At 37.9% G+C, this 20,504-nt stretch overlaps 3 protein-coding genes across 5 annotated transcripts; all 3 read right to left on the reverse strand.

The window, feature by feature from the left end:
* Nucleotides 1–668: 668 nt before the first annotated feature.
* Nucleotides 669–4,419, reverse strand: KRT222 (keratin 222). The gene is made up of 5 exons (XM_068418602.1): nucleotides 4,315–4,419; nucleotides 3,341–3,561; nucleotides 2,530–2,610; nucleotides 2,245–2,373; nucleotides 669–882 (listed from the first exon to the last, which is right to left on the reverse strand). Exons 1-5 carry the CDS (start codon nucleotides 4,417–4,419, stop codon nucleotides 669–671), a joined length of 750 nt encoding a protein of 249 aa, XP_068274703.1.
* A 4,540-nt stretch (nucleotides 4,420–8,959) lies between these two features.
* On the reverse strand, nucleotides 8,960–13,298 carry LOC137673648 (keratin, type I cytoskeletal 12-like). 3 transcript variants are annotated; one of them, XM_068418586.1, is made up of 10 exons: nucleotides 13,282–13,298; nucleotides 12,212–12,594; nucleotides 11,955–12,175; nucleotides 11,269–11,351; nucleotides 10,881–11,037; nucleotides 10,441–10,602; nucleotides 10,217–10,342; nucleotides 9,634–9,845; nucleotides 9,270–9,352; nucleotides 8,960–9,057 (listed from the first exon to the last, which is right to left on the reverse strand). In XM_068418586.1, the coding sequence occupies exons 1-10, from the start codon at nucleotides 13,296–13,298 to the stop codon at nucleotides 8,960–8,962; spliced, it is 1,542 nt and encodes a 513-aa protein (XP_068274687.1). The 3 variants fall into 3 exon arrangements, with proteins under 3 accessions (XP_068274687.1, XP_068274686.1, XP_068274685.1); XM_068418585.1 differs by lacking the exon at nucleotides 13,282–13,298 and having other exon boundaries at nucleotides 11,955–12,590; XM_068418584.1 differs by lacking the exon at nucleotides 13,282–13,298 and having other exon boundaries at nucleotides 9,628–9,845; nucleotides 11,955–12,590.
* A 1,742-nt stretch (nucleotides 13,299–15,040) lies between these two features.
* On the reverse strand, nucleotides 15,041–19,949 carry KRT20 (keratin 20). The gene is made up of 8 exons (XM_068418601.1): nucleotides 19,527–19,949; nucleotides 18,668–18,750; nucleotides 18,297–18,453; nucleotides 17,040–17,201; nucleotides 16,832–16,957; nucleotides 16,456–16,676; nucleotides 15,808–15,848; nucleotides 15,041–15,138 (listed from the first exon to the last, which is right to left on the reverse strand). Exons 1-8 carry the CDS (start codon nucleotides 19,947–19,949, stop codon nucleotides 15,041–15,043), a joined length of 1,311 nt encoding a protein of 436 aa, XP_068274702.1.
* Between the last annotated feature and the right edge of the window lie 555 nt (nucleotides 19,950–20,504).

Genomic DNA, 20,504 nt, shown 5'->3' on the forward strand with positions numbered 1-20,504 from the left:
ACATTACTGCTTCAAAATCAGCGGAACAATATGGCTAAAGTATTATTGGTTTGTAACAACACTTTAAAAAATGTGGGTATAATACGTAAGGGAAAGACATTTTTGCTCAGTTGTTGCCTAAAAAAAAAATTTAAAAATACCAGCCACTTTTAAAAGAAAATTTTAAGAGCATCTTTGTATGTAATTTTTGCTGTTAGAAAGTGTTATTTTAAAATATATTTCAAGAAGTATGACAGTTGTGATAGAAATTATTACAAGGATTCATCAGTCATTATGTGTATGCAATATTGAACAATTAAGAGAATTAAATATGCATTTCTCATTTCCAGAAGGAGAAAACAAATTCTCTTTTACAAAGGCAGAATATGTCAAAGTATAAAGTTACAGTTTAGTTTTTGTAATATTTGGTGAAATTCTACAAAACAACAACAATAATGAGAAAATTAAAGGGCTGCACCCAGAGTATAAAACTAGTAGAAGTTAGGTTTCTTGGAATCTTAACTGCCTTGCTCTTCTCCCTTTCCTTTAAGACTTGGATGTTTTTATTGTGTTAATCAAAGTTCTTAGTAAGATTTCGTAGTTGGAGCAAGATAGCAGGCCGCGTAGGTCCATCTGCAGTTTATTTCCAGAGCCCGTTGGAGATGACCTGTGGGTTAATTTGCTGTAGGTTAAGGTTTGATAGAAGGAATACTGCAAGATCTCCTCATTACCAGCCTGACTTCAATGTCGGGAAGAGTTTTCTTTTTAGTGTGTAAACATCCTTCGTCCGTTGCTGCTAGGTGGAGATCAAAGCGCAACGAAACTGATTTTTTCCTTAAGCGAGGGTTGTCCTTAAAGAAAGAACCTTCCCATTCTTTAATCACTTCATCCACTTTTTCTGTCCTGAAACAATAAAGCAAATGCATTTATGAAATATGAAATATCTGTCTTCAGGACTACTTTTAAAATGTAGAGAGAAATTGCATGATAAAGTGTCAAGTTATTTTAGGTGGGTACTGAGACACTAGAATTTTCTTTTTTTTCACAGGTTCGTTCTCCAGAAAAGCTAAATAAAGGGTGAGGGTTCATTATATTCTTGTTTTTGTACTTTTAAGTAGACATGGGTACAAAACCACTGCTCCAAACACAGCAGGCAGTTTGTTTCCAAGGAGAAAGTTTGGAATCCAAGCTCAAAAACTTTGCAAGAAACCTCTGTACTATAGTGGGCAGGACTGAATTCCTGCCTCTGAAAGTCGTCAAAATAGGCAGGAGAAAAATCTAGTTCAGATCCAAACCTCAGAACGTCTATCTACATTAAATTAAAAAAAAGAAAAAAAGGGCAGAAGTAAAATACGGAGAACTGAAAACCCAGCTGATCCAATAATGTTTGGGCACCCAAATCTTATTGATTTAATCCTCTAAGTATGTGTCAGGATCCAGATCCAAAAGTCCGACCCTGGGGGCCTTACTCAGGTAGAGTAAACGATACCCAGCCACGTAGCCCCATGCAAATCTCACTGACTGGGTAAGATGAACAAAGCTCATGTACGAAAGTAAGCTTCAGGTATAGAATGTGTATGGTGGACACTATGGTGGCATTGATTTTTAATCTGAATTTCTACATGTTTTCAACAGCTGGTTACAGGGAAGTATTAGTGACATGTTACACTACAGTTTGTTTTAAATGTAACGTCAGATGCAAGTCTACAAAAGAGTTTAAAGAGCAGCAGCAAAAAAAAGAATGAGGCAATCCCATACACTTAAAGTAATTTAAGGTGAATAATACGTACTAACAGACTTTCATATGCCCACTTAGGAGCCAAGCTCTCCATTCCTTGTTTGGTAATTGGTGAAAGGTAGGAGTTTCCAAATAGCAAGTTAGAGCAGCCAAGCCTGAATTTATGTGCATAAATATGCCCCAGAGGGACTTCGCAAACATGGTATGGGCTCTTCTGCTTTCAGCCTTAACTCAATGAATTATTCATAGTTTCATTCTTGACAGAAATAGAAATTACAAATCAGAAGCATCATCACGATATTGTTAGCTTGTGAAGTAAATGCTAATAAAAAGGATTTTAAAATTTAATTTATTATAAAACATGCCATTCAATGAACCTTCAAGAACTATCACTGTTACTCTAGAGCTTCTTGCCTGTATGGGCATGATCTAAGAGATACCAAATAAAGGAAAACTCAAAGCTACTGCAATATAATGCCCAGCATTTACTTCTAATTGTTATTTTGTTAAATTCATGTTTATCTTACTGTACAGTGCCATGAGCTTCAGCACTTTCCTTCATAATATTTCCATCTAGGATTGCTTGTTTTGTCATCAGTTCCACCTTCTCAGTTTCGTGCTTCTTTACACTGTCTGTAAAAGAAAATGCAGATATACCAGGCATGCAGAAGAGTGAGGTCAGGACATGGGACCTAGAGGTATTTTTCCTCCTGCTGCACTGGAAGAAGATCCTTTTGTAATATCTAGTAATCTGTCAGTAGTTAGGAACCTCCTTTAGGGCCATAATTCCCTATGGGAAAGTGTCTAAAAACTCACTTGAAGGCAGTGTAAAGGAAATCTTGCTAGTGGTAGGCTTTTTGTCATCCTTCTGGTCAGGTACAGAGCAACGAAACCTGCAAAAATAAAAATCGTTACAGTCATCTAATAATATTGAGTTACTTTAATCCAGAACTTGTCTCACGAACAGCTATGAAAAATTTAAAAATATGAGAACCATGAGAAATCTGTTTGATTGTAGCAACTGTTTGTTAGGATTCCTCATTCTGAGTACAGAACTGAAGAAAGTTACTGAAAATACCCGTGCGATTTCATCATTATTTTCAGACAGAGTTAGTTTGTTGTGTGCCAGGAAGACCTATTTAATTTTATTAATACTGAATTGTGTGTATTTTCACAGAGTTAGAAGCATTAAATCTGAAACTGACTCTCCTGTTTGGAACCTTCTTACACAAATGTGTGAGGTTCCTGGACTGAAACTCTCCATTTTCTGTAGCAAGGACTGAGGGAGGCAATGTTCCATGGAAAGATTTCAGAATCACGTCCCTGGTTTTGTGAAGATAGCAGTGCCGAGGGCAAGACGTGAAACTTTGCCTTTTCCTTACCCTCCTTGTTGTTTGCATTTGTGTAGCTGCCTCTTTCCTGTCTACGTTTCAAAATACCGGTGTTTGTGTACCAGGGAAAGGGCAGACCAGAGGAGTTACAACCAAAGCCACATGTCACTGGCAGGCATATTCTTAGGTAGCATCCTAATGATTGACTCATGTATTTACAATTTGATGATTATTTCAATGAGAAGTTCTGAAATGGAAGATAAATTTGAGTACTTTTTCTCTAAACAAGTACCTGTTCTCTTCTTGCTCAAGCAGACTGCGATATGTTGCTATCTCCTCCTCCAGTTTCATCCTCGTGTTCAGGAGAATTTCGTGCTCTTGAAGCTGCTTCTCAATACCTCTTCTCACTTCCAGTAGCTCTTTCTCTAAGCATTCAATCTCAGCTTCTAAATTTTGTAGTTGCATGTGGTACTGCTGCTCTGTGGCACGCAATGAACGCTCCAAACCCTTTTCCTGTGAAATTTAACTCCTTTTAAGATTTGGAAAGTATACGTGTAAAGATGTTATACGTACTTTTCATTAACAATCTCAGTATTTTTACATCAGTTCTTTTAAGGATATTCTTTAGGAGCAGGAGTAAAACTTTAAAGATAATACTTTTGCTGAGAAATTTTCCAGTAAAATCTGTAATAATTGAAGATAGGATAAAAAAATGTAGCCTTCTCTTGTACTAGCAACCCACTACTGTCGCTTTTACAGATCTCTGATTTTACCTGTATGGTTAAAACGATATCCAGCTCAGTACTGTATGAAAACTGAGTGGTCCGTGTGCTCTTGTAGCTTATCTGTATTACTGAATTCAGTAAATTGCTGACATTTTATCATGAATTAATTGATAAATGTGGTCCACACTTTCAAAAAGTGTTATAAACCTGAAGGGAATTGGTTAGGCAGAATGACTGGGAACTTGATGAGGGAGTATCATGCAAATATATGTTTGGTAGGTGTGAAAACATGAAAACATGTGTCTGTTGAATGGCAGCTCCTGAATCAAAACATACGGTACTCTTAAATGTGAGCAGATGAGTGGATTATTGCTTGTTGGTTAGTGCTCTGTGTGACGAGCTGAAAGTCCACTGCGAAGCTGTGCATTTCCGCTGAATAGTGGATGTGATTGTTACATAAACTGAATTGTGGAACAGCTTACATCAAGAAAAAGATGTATTTTTTTCCAGGAGATTTCCAGATGCATTTTATGATGCTTACCACAGCATGGAGAGATTCAATTTCGATCTGCATATGGTGCCACTGCCGTCTCGCTTCACAGAGTTCTGCTCTGGCTGCCTTTAATGCTTCTGCATCTTTGTCCATTCTTTTAATGGTAGCTTCTTCTAGCTACAGGGAATATAACAAAAAAAAAATATTCAAATAATTAAAATAAAATAGATACATAAAAATCTCTAGTTGGAATTTTTTTTGAGCCATATAAATTTGTTAAAACTAACAGTGTTGTTACTATTTTATGTGCTGTGTAGATGGGAAGCCCTTATCCTGCTGTATTTGACGGGAAGCATTTGGCCGCATCTTTATCCCTAACATATTTGTTGCAGAGGAATTCCCCTGCAAATTAACCTGTTGTATTTAGACCTTATTCACCTCTAGAGTAAATGGGCTTAACTTCACGGAAATTAGAATTGCAGTCAGTTCAAGCTTCCAGGTTTGAATAAGGTTCTTTGTTTTTAATGTATTTTTGGTTTCTAAGAACAGCTTTATAGAGAGTGAGCCCTTTTGGATGGTTGTGTGAATATATCACAGTTGACAATTGCTGTAATTATGGTTTTGCCTGATCTAGTCATGGACTGGATTTCAGAGCAAGTACCTCCATTCATTTCAATATGAACTGCATCTTTATCCAAATCTACAACTTCTCCTTGTCCTCTAAGGAGAGGTTGATTTACCTATCACAGGAAGGAAAAAATCAGTGTGTTCTCTGCATATGTGCTGTCACCCATGTTAAATGTGACAATTCAGAAGTGAAGTGCCTGTCCTAAGATTAATCCTGATTTAAAATATTATTTGGGATGATTTACCATCCTTAAGGCTGAAACTTGTTCTTAAAAAAAATGTAAATAGTCAAATAAGCACTGTATTGTATATCAATACACGTTGTCTGCTTTGTGCCAAACACAAATATAAACTTGGCTTAACTATCTAGCTTATAGCTGCTGTGTGTCGTTGGATTACTGTGTAGATCACCCGGATTGCGGCAGTAGTCTGGCCTGTGGTTAAAAAAAGCCTCCAGAATTTCTGCAATACCTTAGAAGTACAACAGGGTGATATAATACCTAATTTTCAGACTGGATTTCTTGACGTTTGATGGCCGAAAATTGTTTTGCCATTTTATTTCAAAGTTTGGTTGCGTTTTAGAGGTGTTTTGTATGTAAATCTATAATAGTAGCATTGTGTGTTGATAACATTTAATCAGTCTGTATGAAAGAACAAATTATATTTGCTGAAGAGTATGACATAGTTTTACTGTGAACAATATAAAATAGTTCTTGAAAAGGTACAGTTTTCTTTAATATAGGTGCTAAAAATAGTAAAGCTTTCTGTATGTAAATGGATCCTTTACATTGCCTTTGATTTTGAAGATTCTTTTTTCCTCTGGGATAGCTAACAGTGCTAGAGGTTACCATCTTACAGCATATGTCATCGTTTTTAAAATCACAGCACTATCACTGTTGCAGGCACAGGAAAACCCCCAGATGGATTACACAGCATTCGCTTAGTGTGAATTCCCTACCCTAAACAAAATCTATTGCTGTACCTTCTAGTTCACATCTTACCGCAGTAAAATCAAAATCCCTTCCCCAATAATATGCTGCATTGAAAAGGAAATACTGTACCTCATAGAGGCTGAGGGAGGAACTGTACAGACAGGGGTTGTCTCCTTACTCTGGAAGGTGTCTGTCTGTCTGGAGTCATTACCTGGGTCCTTGCTGAGGTGATGGTCTTTATCTGATTTCTGGTGATGAGCGTTTCATACTTTGCCCTGGTCTCACTGAGGAGATGGGACAGTTCCGTTCTCCTCCCATCCTCCACCTTGGCTCCCCCAACCTTAGTGATAGGATGAGCCGGCTGCTGCAGAGCCTTCGCTGCCTGCAGTGAGCGGAGAGAGCGAGCACGGGCGGATTTTAAAGCTGCAGAGTTTTATTTTTGAGGAAGCACTGAAAGGTCAGGGGCTTCCAATCATTTCTAAAAACAAGTTTAATAAAGCAAAGATCTGTCACTTTTGCAGCGATTAAAATAATGATTCCTAAATTATGTGCTGAAATTAATATACATGATGTCTTTATGTTTTTGTTACGCTATAACTGTTTTTTTATGACCTCAAAAGTGTGAGGTTAAGAGATACAAAGCAAAGGACAAAATTACAGCTGCACAGCATGAGAGCGCAGTTGCAGAGGGGAAGGGATGGGAACAGCTTCTCAGCAGAACGGCTGTATCGGTGGCAGTCTGCTGGAATGTGCCTTCACCAGGCAGTCGTGCAGTGCTGGAGCAGGTTATTTAGGGATGTTGCAGAATTTCAATCCTTGAGGAGTTTTAAGACTCAGTGAGGAGCAGCCTAAGGTGGCTGACCTGGACTAGTCTTGAGGACTGTCCCATTTGAAAAAGAGCTGGGCTCCTGGACATCCTCTCACGCAACGTTTCAGTGTTTTTATGGGCAGGAACACAAAAAGAGGGAGAGGAACCAGCACTACTAATGGTAACAAATGCTTGTGCACCTTGTGGCGAGGGGTTTGGCTCCCCTTCTGCAGAGTGCAAAGTTCTGGTGAATGTAAGAACGGCTCTTACCTGTTTTTCAAAGTTTTTTCAGTAATGCGCAATACCAGATATTTAGCAAAAAAATTCAGATTTCAATAAAAAATAAAAATTCACTAGATAGAATATACGTCCGTAAAATGAGAAAAAAAGTAAACTTTTACAAGACACTCATGTTTTTAGAAGTCACAGCGTTATACCACTTAAAAGTCTCCTTGTGTGCATAAGGCTTCCTTGTTCTTGGCTCTGTCTGCTGGCACATGTAAAAGGATCCTGTGTTCTGATTTTATTTTTCTTAGCTGGCTGTTTTTCAGCTGACCTGGACTGAGATGAGAATGTTTTGTTGTCCACTATCATCTTTTCTACAAGTGTCTTAATTATTCTAGTTTTATAACCAAAATATTGACAGTGTTTTTCATTGATGGTATGAGAACAGGGACATAATAAAAACATTAGGAATCCATCAAACAAACATAAGATATTATACCCTAGGACAGTATAAACATTAATAGGAAGAGCCTATGTATTTAAGCAAATAAGAACTTAGCACAGAAATTAGCACTAATGCTTTCTTTTTCCATCTTTTTTTCAGGTGTAAAGGGAACATCTGGCTATGAGATCCCTGACAGCTAAAGGTAGGCAGGTGTAAGCAATTGTATCTTTACTAGGATTTATCTAATTTTAAATTCTAGCTACTTTCAATGTTCATATTTTATTAAACGTGTTGGATTTTAGTTAGCTTTGTAGTTCAGATATTGTGCAAGAATTATTTGGGCTCTGTGATACAGCATAATAATGCTACAGTGATTGCAAATGGCTTTGGTTTACCATTATTGCTTTGTCACAAGACAATAGCTAAAGTGGTTTCTAGATTTTACATACATCAAAACTGTACCCTGGGCACTTCTCAGTCGTCTTTTAGATTATAATGTTAAATTCAGGATTAATGTGTGTGTATGTAAACTGCATGATTATTCGGAGGAAATCTACATCAAATGATGTAGGGAATAATGATTTTACAGCAATCACAGTTGCAGTCCTCGAGGTATGTACGTTGTTTCATGTTTCTTTGTATACAATTATTCTGGAATTATATAAGTCTTTGGAAGAAGAAGACAAAAGAGACATTTTTCTCTTCAAAATGGAGATGCTGTCAATAATGGGCAAGATGATATGGTTTCAGGTTTTCCACATATGAGGAAAAAATTATGGATAGGAAAGAAAGATGATGAATGCTGTCCTGTCTTAGGAAGAGAAAAAAATTTTCTTCAGTCTATAATCTTAACATTTCTCTGTAATGGTACTCTTGGTAATCATACCCAGCTACATAAACAACCTCAATTTGTCTATTTCCAATATCGTTATTTTAATTTATGTTGTAATTATTTTAATTAAAAAAAAGTAGTCTACAACAGTGAAAAATATTGTCATACATTGCATGTGGTTGCACTATAGTTGCAGTCTCCAGAATATGTTGTTCTGTTTGCAGAAATGTCTCTCTCAAATTGATAGCTTTAAATTAGAAGTTAGCAAGTATTCCTCTAATCCCACATTTAAACAGATTTTTTAACATGTACGTGTTCTAGCATTGAATTAATTTCTTTAAATTAATGGGGAGCACGCCCACAGTGTATGGTAAAGCAAGATACCCAAAGAAATGGCACATATGGATCAGGAGCAGCAGTCCTAAGTGCAGAATAAAGGGAGACTAATATCTTAAAGCTTGTCGAGTCCTTTTTATTAGTCAAGAAAACTGGAAAATGAGGTTAGAATAGCAAAATCATTTCATCTATTAATTACTAAAAATTATAAAAAAGACATATGTAATTAAATGCCTGTGTGAACCATATTTCTAGTTATTGAACAAAGATTGATGATATATTTAAAGAACACCATTAAAATAATACAAGTAATACCGATAGACTGAAGCAGAAAATATGTTGCATGACTGCTAAGAATGCAGATGCAGGCTATGTTGTATGTAAAAGGACCTTAGTAAAAAGCCAAGCTATTTTTATCACTTATTTATCCATTTTGGCTTTGAAAGAAACACGGAGTGAACGGATCCTTTGCAGTATCAGATTGTGCCTTATATCTTCTCTTCAACTTCCTTAACATGGGATGCAACAATTTTTCCATCTACCACTTCTTCGACAATTGTCTTGATCTTTCTAGTTTTGCTGGGATCTAAACATCATGAACAAAACAAAACAAATATTTATCAGTATTAAAAATTATAAAACAGCAGCGCGCGTACGTGAACAGTTACATCCTTTTCCTTTCAAATAGGCTTCTTGTTATGATGAACTCTATGATGTAGTTAAACAGAGCAGCATGTATTATTTTATTTATAAGAATGACTTTAGAAACAAAATTTTATTCAATCAAGTTCTACCTACCCTGAGAAGAATCCAGTGATTGTGTTTGTGATTTGGACCCTGTCAAGGATGAACTTTCAAATGTAACTCCCTGTCCTGCGCTCCTAGAAGTGAATCAGAGACAGGCAATATTGCAGAGTGTTTGTCAGGATCGGGAGAAATGCCCTTTTCATGTTGGCATTGATAGATTATTTCAAATCCTGAGCAGAATGGTTAATTCTCCTCAGGTGGAGTAGATCTGTATTATTTCAGAATCACTCTGTGTGCCTTACTGTCCTTTGGTGAATGTACCACTTGGTTTTACCTCTTTTTTTCCTGGAAAGGATATTGCTACAGAAAATAAAACACAGGAGATATTTCATGTAAATTAATTACTTACACAAACTCGCCATCCAGCAAGCGCCGATAGGTTTCAATCTCCATTTCCAGGCGAGTCTTGATGTCTAGAAGTTGTTGATACTCTGCGTTCTGGCGCTCCATATCAGCCCTGACCTGAAACAGCTGGGCCTCCAGATTCCCAATCTGAAGTTGCATTTGTGAAAGCTGAGCACAGTAACCTCCTTCCGTTTCTGCTAAGGTGTCTTCAAGGGATTTTTTCTGTGTAAGAAGGATATTAAATAATCTTGGATTGAGGAAAAAAAATCTTTACAAAGACAAACCCAACTGAAATAGTTTACTGGGAGTAAGTATAGCCTCATTACTTAGAGATTTTTGGTTTTTCTTGAAATACCAGTTTGAAAACTGGCCTTTGCTGCTTCACTGAATGTGAACATAAAAGTTCATCTGCTTTATAACATGCTCCTTGCAGTCCAAGATTATATTACTGCTATTTAGGAACTAAAAGAATTTAAAGGATTTAATAGGAAATAAATGCAAATCTTAAATTCTGCAGAATAGTATAAGATCTAGCAACACTTTGGAAATTGGAAAATTTACTCTGACTAGTTAGCAGCTTCCTTAGAACATACCATGGCAAGCTGAGATTGTAGTTCAATTTCCAGGCTCTGGAGAGTCCGTTTTAAGTCAGTGATCTCACTCTTTCCTGACTGAAGCTGCTCAGTATTGGTGGAGATTTCCCTTTTCAGCTCCCCACTCTGAAATGACAAGGACGAATAGAGTGTAATTTTACTGTTCCGAATATTTAACTAATTTTTACCTGCATTTTGCTGCATTTCCTATCTCTGGTTGTTACTTTTTCATTGAACCATGCTTCAGCCTCTTTACGATTTTGCTCAGCAATGACTTCATACTGTCCCCTCATGTCATTCAAAAGCTTGGTCAGGTCGGTTCCTGGAGCAGCATCCATTTCAACGCTGACTTGGCCAATTGCACTGCTTTGGATGCCCTGAAGCTCCTGGAGAGATTTGAAATGAAGAAAAGTTTCCATTAAAAGGCAAAATAGTTCTACCAAAAACATACAAAGAAATATATGTGATGTAAATTCTGTTTCAAGAAGAATCCATAGCTTGTGTGCATATTTCTTTCACTCTTTCATTTAGTAAACTCAAAAAGGAACAGCAAACAAGACAACTAATGAAACCACGGAACTCCCACTGGCATAAATAAGGCAATAATTTGATCTTTCACAATTCCATCTGCCTTGTTATGAATTCACAAAGAAAAACAAAGTACCTCTTCATGATTCTTCTTGAGATAAGCCAGTTCTTCATTCAGGCTTTCAATCTGCATCTCCAAATCGGCTCTTGTCAAGGTCAGCTCGTCAAGAACTCTGCGCAGACCATTGATGTCAGCTTCCACACCCTGGCGAAGAGCCACTTCATTCTCATATCTGTAAAGAAAGTCATTAAATATGATTTTTTTACGTGATTAATGAAGTCGAATGCAAACTATTACTATGTACTTATATAGCTTTTAATAGGAAATCTTAATACACATAATTGTTATAATATTATTTAATAATTATACTAAAGTATTCTACAAGGAAAGAGATTTTTAAATACAAAAGATTTTTTTCCGTGAAATATTCGTAAGAGTTTTTGTAAGATTAAGATATACTTACTTCAGTCTGAAATCATCAGCAGCCAGCCTGGCATTATCGACCTGCAAAATGATTCTTGCGTTGTCGATAGTTGCATTAATGATCTGGAATACAAACAATGTTCAGAGAATGATTTTATAGCCCAATGGCTTTGCAGCTCAATATAGCTATTTACATAACTGTACTCCTAAATATGATTACAATATTAAATGTAATTTGTTAGACTCTTGTATAATTTCCTATGAAAAAATACAGGGCAGATTTCCAGCTTGTGCAAATCAGCATGCTTCGCTTAATGGTAGGATGCTGGTTCACGCTCTATGACTAGATAGTTTTTAATCTCTGCAGACCTTGCCAGGTGGTCTGTCTATTTCAGGAGCTGAATTTGTGAGGTAAGAAATATGAAACTTACTAAAATTTAAACTTGTAACCTACAAGAGTTTGTAGAACTGGATTCCATCACTGCCCTCCCCTTTATTCAAATTAGACCAAGTCACACATCACTGCGATACAGCTACAGAACTGCCATTAATATTCAAGAAAAATTCAACACATGATACCAGCGCAATGTGACAAAGGTTATGGCGAGTGTCAGCACTGTAGAATAAATTTGCTCTTGGTTTCTGAAAGGAATTTGTTATTTTTATCCAGAATATTATTAGGAGAGTTACAAATGTAAAGATACGTCAAGTACATTGCTTTGCTACCTTGTTTCGAAGATCTTCAATTACAGGATAGTATTTACTATAGTCATTCCCAGATCCAGGGATACCAGTGCCAGGGCCGTTTTTCTCATACCACTCGCGGATTTTGCACTCCAACTCGGTATTGGCATCCTCCAGAGATCGTACTTTGTCCAAGTAAGCAGCCAGACGGTCATTGAGGTTCTGCATAGTTTCTTTTTTTGAGCCAGAAAGAATGCCACTATCTCCAGCACCAGCAGTGCCAAAACCACCTCCAAAACCAGATCCTGAGCCACTACCAAAGCCACCTCCAAAACCAGTGCCTGAGCTGCTGCCAAAACCACTTCCTAAGCCTCCACCAAAAGCACTTCCATAGCTACCACCTAAACCACTACCAAAGCCTCCACCAAAGCCACTACTTAAGCTGCTCCCAAAGCCTCCACCTGAGCTACTCCCAAAACTCGCACTGAAGCCAGAGCCTGAACCAAGCATAGAAGCAGCACCAAAACCTCCACCAGATCCACCTCCAAACCCAAGCCCACTGCCGCCAAAGCCTCCTCCTCCACCGCTAGAACCAGCCATTCGCAGAGATCCCCCGCCAAGTCCGCTCCGAGAAGAGAATTGCCGGGATCCAGCACTTGTGCACACAGAAAGGGCCATGGTGCTCGAGGTGCCCTGATCTGTTTTGCGAAGCGTACAACAGAGGGCAAGGCAGATCAGAGAAGAGTTTAACCTTTATATAGGGAAGGCAGTGGGTGTTCCGGTAGCAGTCCCACCTCCTCGGAAGATCTTTAATTCTTTCTCTCTTGGTTAGGAGGGGAAGTCAGTTTAGTATGTCGTGACCAAACTGAATGATATGTGCCAATCTAAATTGCCAATGGGAGTGGAAATCTGGTGCTCTCCAGGTGCATGAGGGGAAATGGGTGGAGTAGAGCTAAGACATCACAATAATGTTTTGCCATGTGCAATGGAGCACAAAAATTTCTTTTCGCATTTAAATCCTTCCTAAATAATTTTTTTGTCATTACATATTCATTGCTTTCGTGGCTTGGGGCTGTTATTATAGAAGCATGCTTAAGCCAGAGGAGTGATCCCTTTCACATCGTACTTCCCAGTGTGCATGTCAAAAATGTGTTTCTTTTCATAATACTTTCCTGGCATGAACCTCTGCCAGATTAGTGCTCCCTGCCTGTTTAATAAGAAGTAAGAAAAGTGATCAGCAAAAGTGTATGAAGAGGCATACGGACATTCAGTGATCTGCAGGTTGATCATTAATATGAAAACATAAATATACTTGATTATACAGAATATAATTGTGTTTTCTGCCCTACACCTTTCATCACTGAAATACCTCTGTGTAATATCCATAGCCTATACCAACCGTTTATACTTTTGAGCTGAAAACTAACCATTGTTTCTTCTAAATGGTTTGCTGTTATGTCAAAATGAGGGAAATTATTTCTGTATGTTGTGTTTTTATAATACAAATCTAAAGATCAAATGTAGCTCTCCTTGTTGCAGGTTTAGGCATGGAAACCCTTCAAAACCAATATATTTTTCTTTTGAAGTTATTTTGGTAAACAGAAAATTGTTTTTTCTTTGTCCTGGCTTAATTATATCATTGGATTTGTCAGTTGAAATGTATTTGTTTTTAATTTATCTACGTCCAGGATCATGGGTGATTTTGGGCAGAAATGTATTATGAGCAGTAGATCAAAGGTGTAAGTAAAGCATTTATGTAGAAATGAATTGATAGCCTGGTATCAGTGACTCATGACAGCGAAAGCAGAGGATTATTTTCTTTGGCAGCTGTTTCTGTACAGTAAATAACACACTGGACAGGTGGGACTTCAAAAGGAAGAGCTTTTGGTGTTTATGTGGTCAAGAGGAAAATGTAGAGTCCTTGGACCGAAGATCTGGGTGTGGCACAGGAGACTTACACTAGATAGGAAAGGGTACGTGCAGTTATTGGTGGAGAAAGGTTTAACAGAGATGGTGGTCTTTTTATTTCTGAACTGAAAGGCAAAATATATTTGTATTGATAGAATGTCTTTGCTTGCAGTAGTCCCTGGTGATATAAACATTCACAGAGTGAAAAGTAATAAATAGGCTTCTTCAAATTATTTATTAATTTTAATTTATTATGAAATGCAAATTGACATTTATTTGAAAATCAGTTTTTACTGAAGTGAAGCTGCACTACATTTGAATGGCAGTTCAAGTTCAGGAAAGGTGCACTGAATCAACATTTTAATGCATTTTTAAAAACAAATCTACTCTAAATGTGCTAGTACAGAAGAGAAAAAATAGATTGCTAAGCTTTGCATTGCAATTAAACTGACAGATTTGACAGAGAGTGGATCATCTGTATCTGGTAAATTCTTTTTTGTAAAGTTTTGATGAGGTGTCCACCAAGGTTTCAGAAATAGCAGCTCTCTTCTAAAAAGTTTTCATTGATTAATATGTTGAAAGTGTGAGAAAGCTTAAGACACCAGATGTAGAAGTGAGTTGTCTGAAAAAATAAAGCAAAAATTCTCATAGTGCTTTCAGAAGAGTCCATTACTGTCCAGAGCTTGTTAAGCGCATGAGCAAATTTTGTCCCAGGTCTTCATCTAATGACTTTCACCAACTTAGTGCTTTGAAACATCAACAGTAAACATTGCTTCAGTATTTTTCTAGATTTAATTTAATTACTTTAAAAGCTATAGTAAATTCATGCTGTAAGTCTAAGTCATTTTTACTGAGCAAGTTTTAAAATGTAATTTTAAGACTCTGATGTAAGTAAAAACGAATACTTCAGTTTTTATCTGTCTTGAAAACACACATTTATAACAGGCTGATTTGCTTTTTTCTCATCGAGGTATTTAGTCACTATGTAAGTAAAGCCAAAATCTTGTACTTTGTAACTTGCTGATTTTTATTAACACTCCCACACCAAAAAAAAAAGAAAGAAAGAAAGAAAAAGATTGTTTGCGATTTCATAGTTTGGTATTTTTCAACCCTTTTAGGTTTTAGGGAGAATTAGATTGGATTCTTTATGAAGTTTAATCTTTTAGTTTTGGCGTCAGCTCCAGGAAGCTCAGAGGCCATCTCCTCTCTGCTGGTGCCTTTTACATCTTCTCTTCAATCTCTTTGATCTGAGAGGAGACAACCTTGCCATCAACCACCTCTTCAACAATTGTCTTGATCTTCTTAACTTTACTTGATTCTGGTAATGAAGTTGAACAGAGAATTAATGAAATTCAATGTATATTGACAGAATAACATTACTCTAGTACTAGCAGCAATTCCACCAACGAGAAAATAGAAAAAGGCATCTTTTCAGTGCACAGGTACTGTGAAGTAATCTTTTGGGGTGTACAGGATATGGTTTCCCTTCCTTTGGACATCCTGTATTTTACCCATAATACTATAGTGGACACTGTGTTGAATAACTCTCTGTCCCTCCTGGTAGTTTTGCTTCAGTTTAGCACAAACTTGTAGACCTAAAAGGTAGGAATAGTCTTACACTGAAATTGACATTTTTGCTGTTAAACTAGAAACTTTATCTAGGAGCCTCCTCTCCCTCTGTAGTCAGCGGAGAGAAGCAGATGCTCCTGAAGTCCTCCAGAGGGTAATTCAATAATTCTCTGTCGTTCTCTTGGCTCTTTGGGAAGTCTGTGGTTTTACTTTGGGCACTTGAATTATATACATAAAACCAGGCTTTGTATAATCCCTATAGGTTATCTATTCATACAGTTGATTGATTGCTTTCTTGATGTAAGATTCCACTGGTTGATTACCTGCTCTGAAACTGGGTTGTTTTATATCAGGCTACTTAGTGTCGTAACATTTCAAAAGGCAGCCATCAAAAACCAAGGAAGTTGGTGTGACATACCTTTTTCAAGCTCTGCCATAGATACATCCACTTCGAAATGTCTGTTAAAATTATAAATTAAAAAATATAAATATATGGCGCCTAACACACCGAAGAAACATCCTTGTACATTTTCTGTACATTTAATCAAGACAGGTAATGTCCTTTCATCAAGGCATTTAACCAGGTAAATGAGTTTTCTCTGTTAAAATAAAACTTGCTAAGCATAAGCTATAGGTGAAATTAATCTGCAGACTCCTTTATGCAATGCTATGACTTCAGCTCATGCCGATGTGCCCAATCTAGTTCCTGAGCCAGAACAGCTGAACAGGCAGAATCCTGGGGGGAGATACCACCCTCTGCTTGCCCCGCTTTCATAAATGTCTGCTCTTTTCCCTACAGAGTATGGGATACTGGACTATCTGAACATTTAGTCTCATCTCATGTGCACCTCTTCAGATAGCTTGGCTACTAGTGAAGCCGAGCATGAACTGCAGCCTGCTCTGAATCTACAGTTGAGAACTGGGCAACAGACTTCCCCCCCCCGCCAACCTGTTGGAAAGTGGCAGATTTTACACTTTCACCTTCCGTGAATACAGACAGCATTTGCACTGTTGTTTGCTGTCATACGAAACTAAACAGACAAGCAAAGCATGTGTATTTCCTCACCCACTGTCCTCTCCTTCCAACAGACGGCGGTACGTGGCGATCTCCATTTCCAAACGAGTCTTTATATCCAGCAATATACTGTACTCGCTGCTCTGACTCTCCATGTCAGCTCGGAGTTGCCTCAGTTGAGCCTCTAAAGTGGCAACAGCTCCCTGTATTTGCGTTAGCTGGTAACTATAACGCGCTTCCGTTTCAGCCAGGGTGTCTTCTAAAGACTTTTTCTACAGCCGATGAAAAGAACAGAGATGTATTATTCAAGAGGATACATTTTTGTGTTAAAATAACATTTTGATTGAAAAACCTCTCAGTTTCTATATTTGTCCATGTAACTGTCTGCTAAACACAGTCCTTATTTCAAGTACTCTTTAAGATTTACCATGTTAAGCTGGGACTGTAATTCTAGCTCCACACCCTGAAAGATCTGTCTCCGTTCGGTGATCTCAGTTCTTTGGACTTGTAGCTGTTCAACGTTGATGGCTACCTCCTGATTCAGTTGTTCTGTCTGAAATGCAAAAATGGAGGGACTGTAAACTGGAGCTAGACATGACTGAGGCTCTTACTGATGTTTAAGTAATTGACCTTACCTGCTTTTCAAATTGTTCTTTGGCTTCTTGACGGTTCTTTTCTGCCATTTCTTCATATTGCTGTCTCATGTTTTCCATAATAGTTGCAAGATTAATACTTGGAGCAGCATCCACCTCTACATTAACTGAGCCGCCCACCTGTTTGCGCAGTCTGTCAACGTCCTGCAGCAATGAGGGTTGTATTAGCATCAGCTACAGGGAACTTTCAATCCTGAATATTGGAAGCAAATTCAAAATCTACAGACGCAGAAGTAATTCTTAAATAGCACCTCAGGGCAATACAACTTAATCACCTTGTAAATACTGTTCAGTGCACCTCATGTTAGAACACTTATTTTGTAGCAATAAATGCTATATCATAGATAAACATATTATGAAGAGATGATTTCCTCAGGACCAGTTCTATGGAATGAGTGTAGAAGTCATGGTTCCCATTGGTATGCTTTTGTGGGCTAGTAGCTCCTAAACCACAAATTATTCTTAAAGAAAACCTTCACTCCTTAGTTTCTGGAGCTGTTCAGCCTTTGATGCCTAACAGCTTGGATCTCAGTTAGTGCCACACAGTGGTACTGCTTCCAGAAACCATACAAATGCTTCAGTCCCGCACAGCAGTTTTAAGTGGGTGCTCAAAGAACGTATTTTCTGCAATGTGACAAGGAATCGACACGTTTGAAGTTGATAGTATGACTCTAAGAGGAAAGCTTGGGCATATGCCATACATGAGATTTTGTTAACAGTCATTTTGAATGTAGGATTTCAGTTTGTGTCTTTACTTGAAAAGGGGAAATAAACAGCGGTTGTGCAACATTCTTACCTTTGTAGGTCTTTGAAACTGTAAATGTAATGCTAAGGGTGAGGCTCAGTTTGAGCTTAGCCTCCTAGGAGATACCAAGTACACATGTCTACTTGGAGGTATCTCTGCCTGAGCCAGAGCTCCTGTTACAGCCAGCAGAGACCAGGGGGTATCCCAGCTGTCCACCCAGTAGGTGTTTGCTCTACGGTGAGCTGAATCACTCTCTAGGCTATGTCTGTTTTATTGACTGTCTCCTAGTTGATTGTAATAGAACTATAGGTGCATTCACATAGATAATATATGAATAGGTACCTCAATTTTGATGTGCTAATCTGGAGCCGAATCCCACCTGAAGTGTACTGTTCTTTGAGATTAACCATGAAGATTTCATTATTCCTAGTGAGGCTGAGTTTATATATGCCACTTAAAAAACTCTCCCCCTGGCACTGTTCAGCTGCTCTCACCTCCTCGTGGGTCTTCTTAAGAAAAGCTAGTTCTTCATTCACACTTTCAATCTGTGACTCCAAATCAGATTTCGTCAAAGTCAAGTCATCACGAACTCGGACCAGACCATTGACGTCACTCTCGACACTTTGTCTGAGCAGGTGTTCATTCTCATACCTATAAAATAAGGCTTGTTTTGTCATCGTGAAAATGCAACTGTTTGAGGTAAATGTTAGAATTGGTAATACTACAGCCTTAGTTGTGAATTTGTTCTTTTTACTAAACTTTACCTTAGAAAACATTTCCTTCTCAGCTTTGATACTAATAACTAGAAGCTTTCATGAATGAGGGGAGCATGAAAGAGAATTTATGAAATGATCATGGAACTTACTTCAGTCTGAAATCATCAGCAGCCAGTTTGGCATTGTCAATCCGCAGGACGAGCCTTGCATTTTCCAGCTGTGCAGCACTAATCTAAAAAGGAATGGTTGAAAAGTGATGAATCTTTGCACGTAAATGCACATTTGATCCATTTCTGGAAATTAATACTGCATGTGGGCTTCATCTTGCTTAACTTTAGCTGTCTATTAGTCATCTAGGTTTAAGCTAAGGTCTCTTTGAAGTGCGTAGAAGGAATTAAGGTTTTCCAAAAGGCAAATTATCCTGTCATAAAACAGGTATATAAAATAGTTGGGATGAACTGTTCTCTGGAAGGGATCTGCTTTTAAAGGATAGGAAATAGAGCTGGTGAAAAGTAAGAGGGGAAAGATTTAAGGAAGTTCACTGGAAACAAAATTTGACAAATCTGTCAGCTGATTGCTGTGGGAATATTTTATTGTTTGTAGTGGTAATTTACTATTCCAAGTAGTGATCTATTATTTTTTCTGAACATTTGGCAGTCTTTTCTAAAAAACCACTTTGAAATCCACAGATGCTAAACTATATTTAAATATGTAAATTACCATCAGTATTTTCACTAATTGAAACTACCTAAGGCAAATAGAATAGAATTAATTAATTTTGATTCAAAGATTTTTCATGTATGAGATTACTCACATCTGCAGACATATATCTAGTATTACAAATTATGTAAAGTCTGTCACTAATTTGTCTCTGATCAAAATAAAGCATTTATTTTTCTTAGCTGAGACGACTGCAATTTGGAAAAGTACATTTTCTACAAGAGATTATCATCTATCTCCCGGATAACTGCAATTCATGTATTTATAGATGGCTGTATGATGCCTTACCTTACTCTGGAGATCTTCAATTGTTTTGAAGTATGAGCTATAGTCAAGCCTTACGTCTGTGGTACTCTTCTCGTACCACTCCTTGATCTGCTTTTCAATCAGGGAGTTTGCCTTTTCCAGAGAACGCACCTTCTCCAGATACGCCGCCAAACGGTCATTTAGATTTTGCATAGTTGATTTTTCATTGCCCGCGAGCAGCACGTCATTACCAGTGATATTAAGCTGGAAGCTCCCACCAAAGCCTTGTCCGTAGCTGGTGCTGGTGGATACACGGGTGCCGTAGCCACCAGCTCCCCCATAGACGCTGGGTGCCTGAATCTTTTGGATGGACGTTTTCCTGGAGGTTAAACCACTGACACTGGGTGCAGTTGGTTGGAAGCGGGTGCTTGTGCCCCACTGAAAGCTTTGGTTAGAGAACGCCATTTGTGTTCTTTGTCTTCTAAAATGAAACAGCGAGATCTGCACGGAGAGCAGCTGAAGTGCAGTGCGTGCTCTGCAAACCTTTATACTGTGTTTCAAAGAGGAAGCACTATAGTTATAAACCCCACCTCTGTTGACACATAATGTCACTGGTGTCAGCACAAACAGCACAGAGCGTATTGCCCCCACACTGTATAATGTAAAGGGGTTTTCGTCTGTTCGTCCGTCCTCGAGAAAAACTCCCCAGGCAGTTTGTCTTGCTTTGTTATTATTTTGAATAAAAGATAAAACACAAATAAACTGTTGAATCATTTATAACAGTGTACCTGCAGCCATCCTCTCTATAGTCCTTCTGAACAAACAAGCAGATTCTTACCCCCATGTGCAGTGTATGAAATTAAAGTGAGAGTTGGCTACATGTGACAAGAAACTTAAAATATTTATATTTGCAATCAAGTATATATTTCTGTGCAGTAAGCAATAGTTTGGGCCTCAGGGCAGTCTAGAACAGTGTATAAATTGTTAGAAAGGAGGCATCTGTACCACGTTAATTCATTT

Source organism: Nyctibius grandis, chromosome 26, assembly GCF_013368605.1.
Source record: "Nyctibius grandis isolate bNycGra1 chromosome 26, bNycGra1.pri, whole genome shotgun sequence".
NCBI lineage: Eukaryota > Metazoa > Chordata > Aves > Nyctibiiformes > Nyctibiidae > Nyctibius > Nyctibius grandis.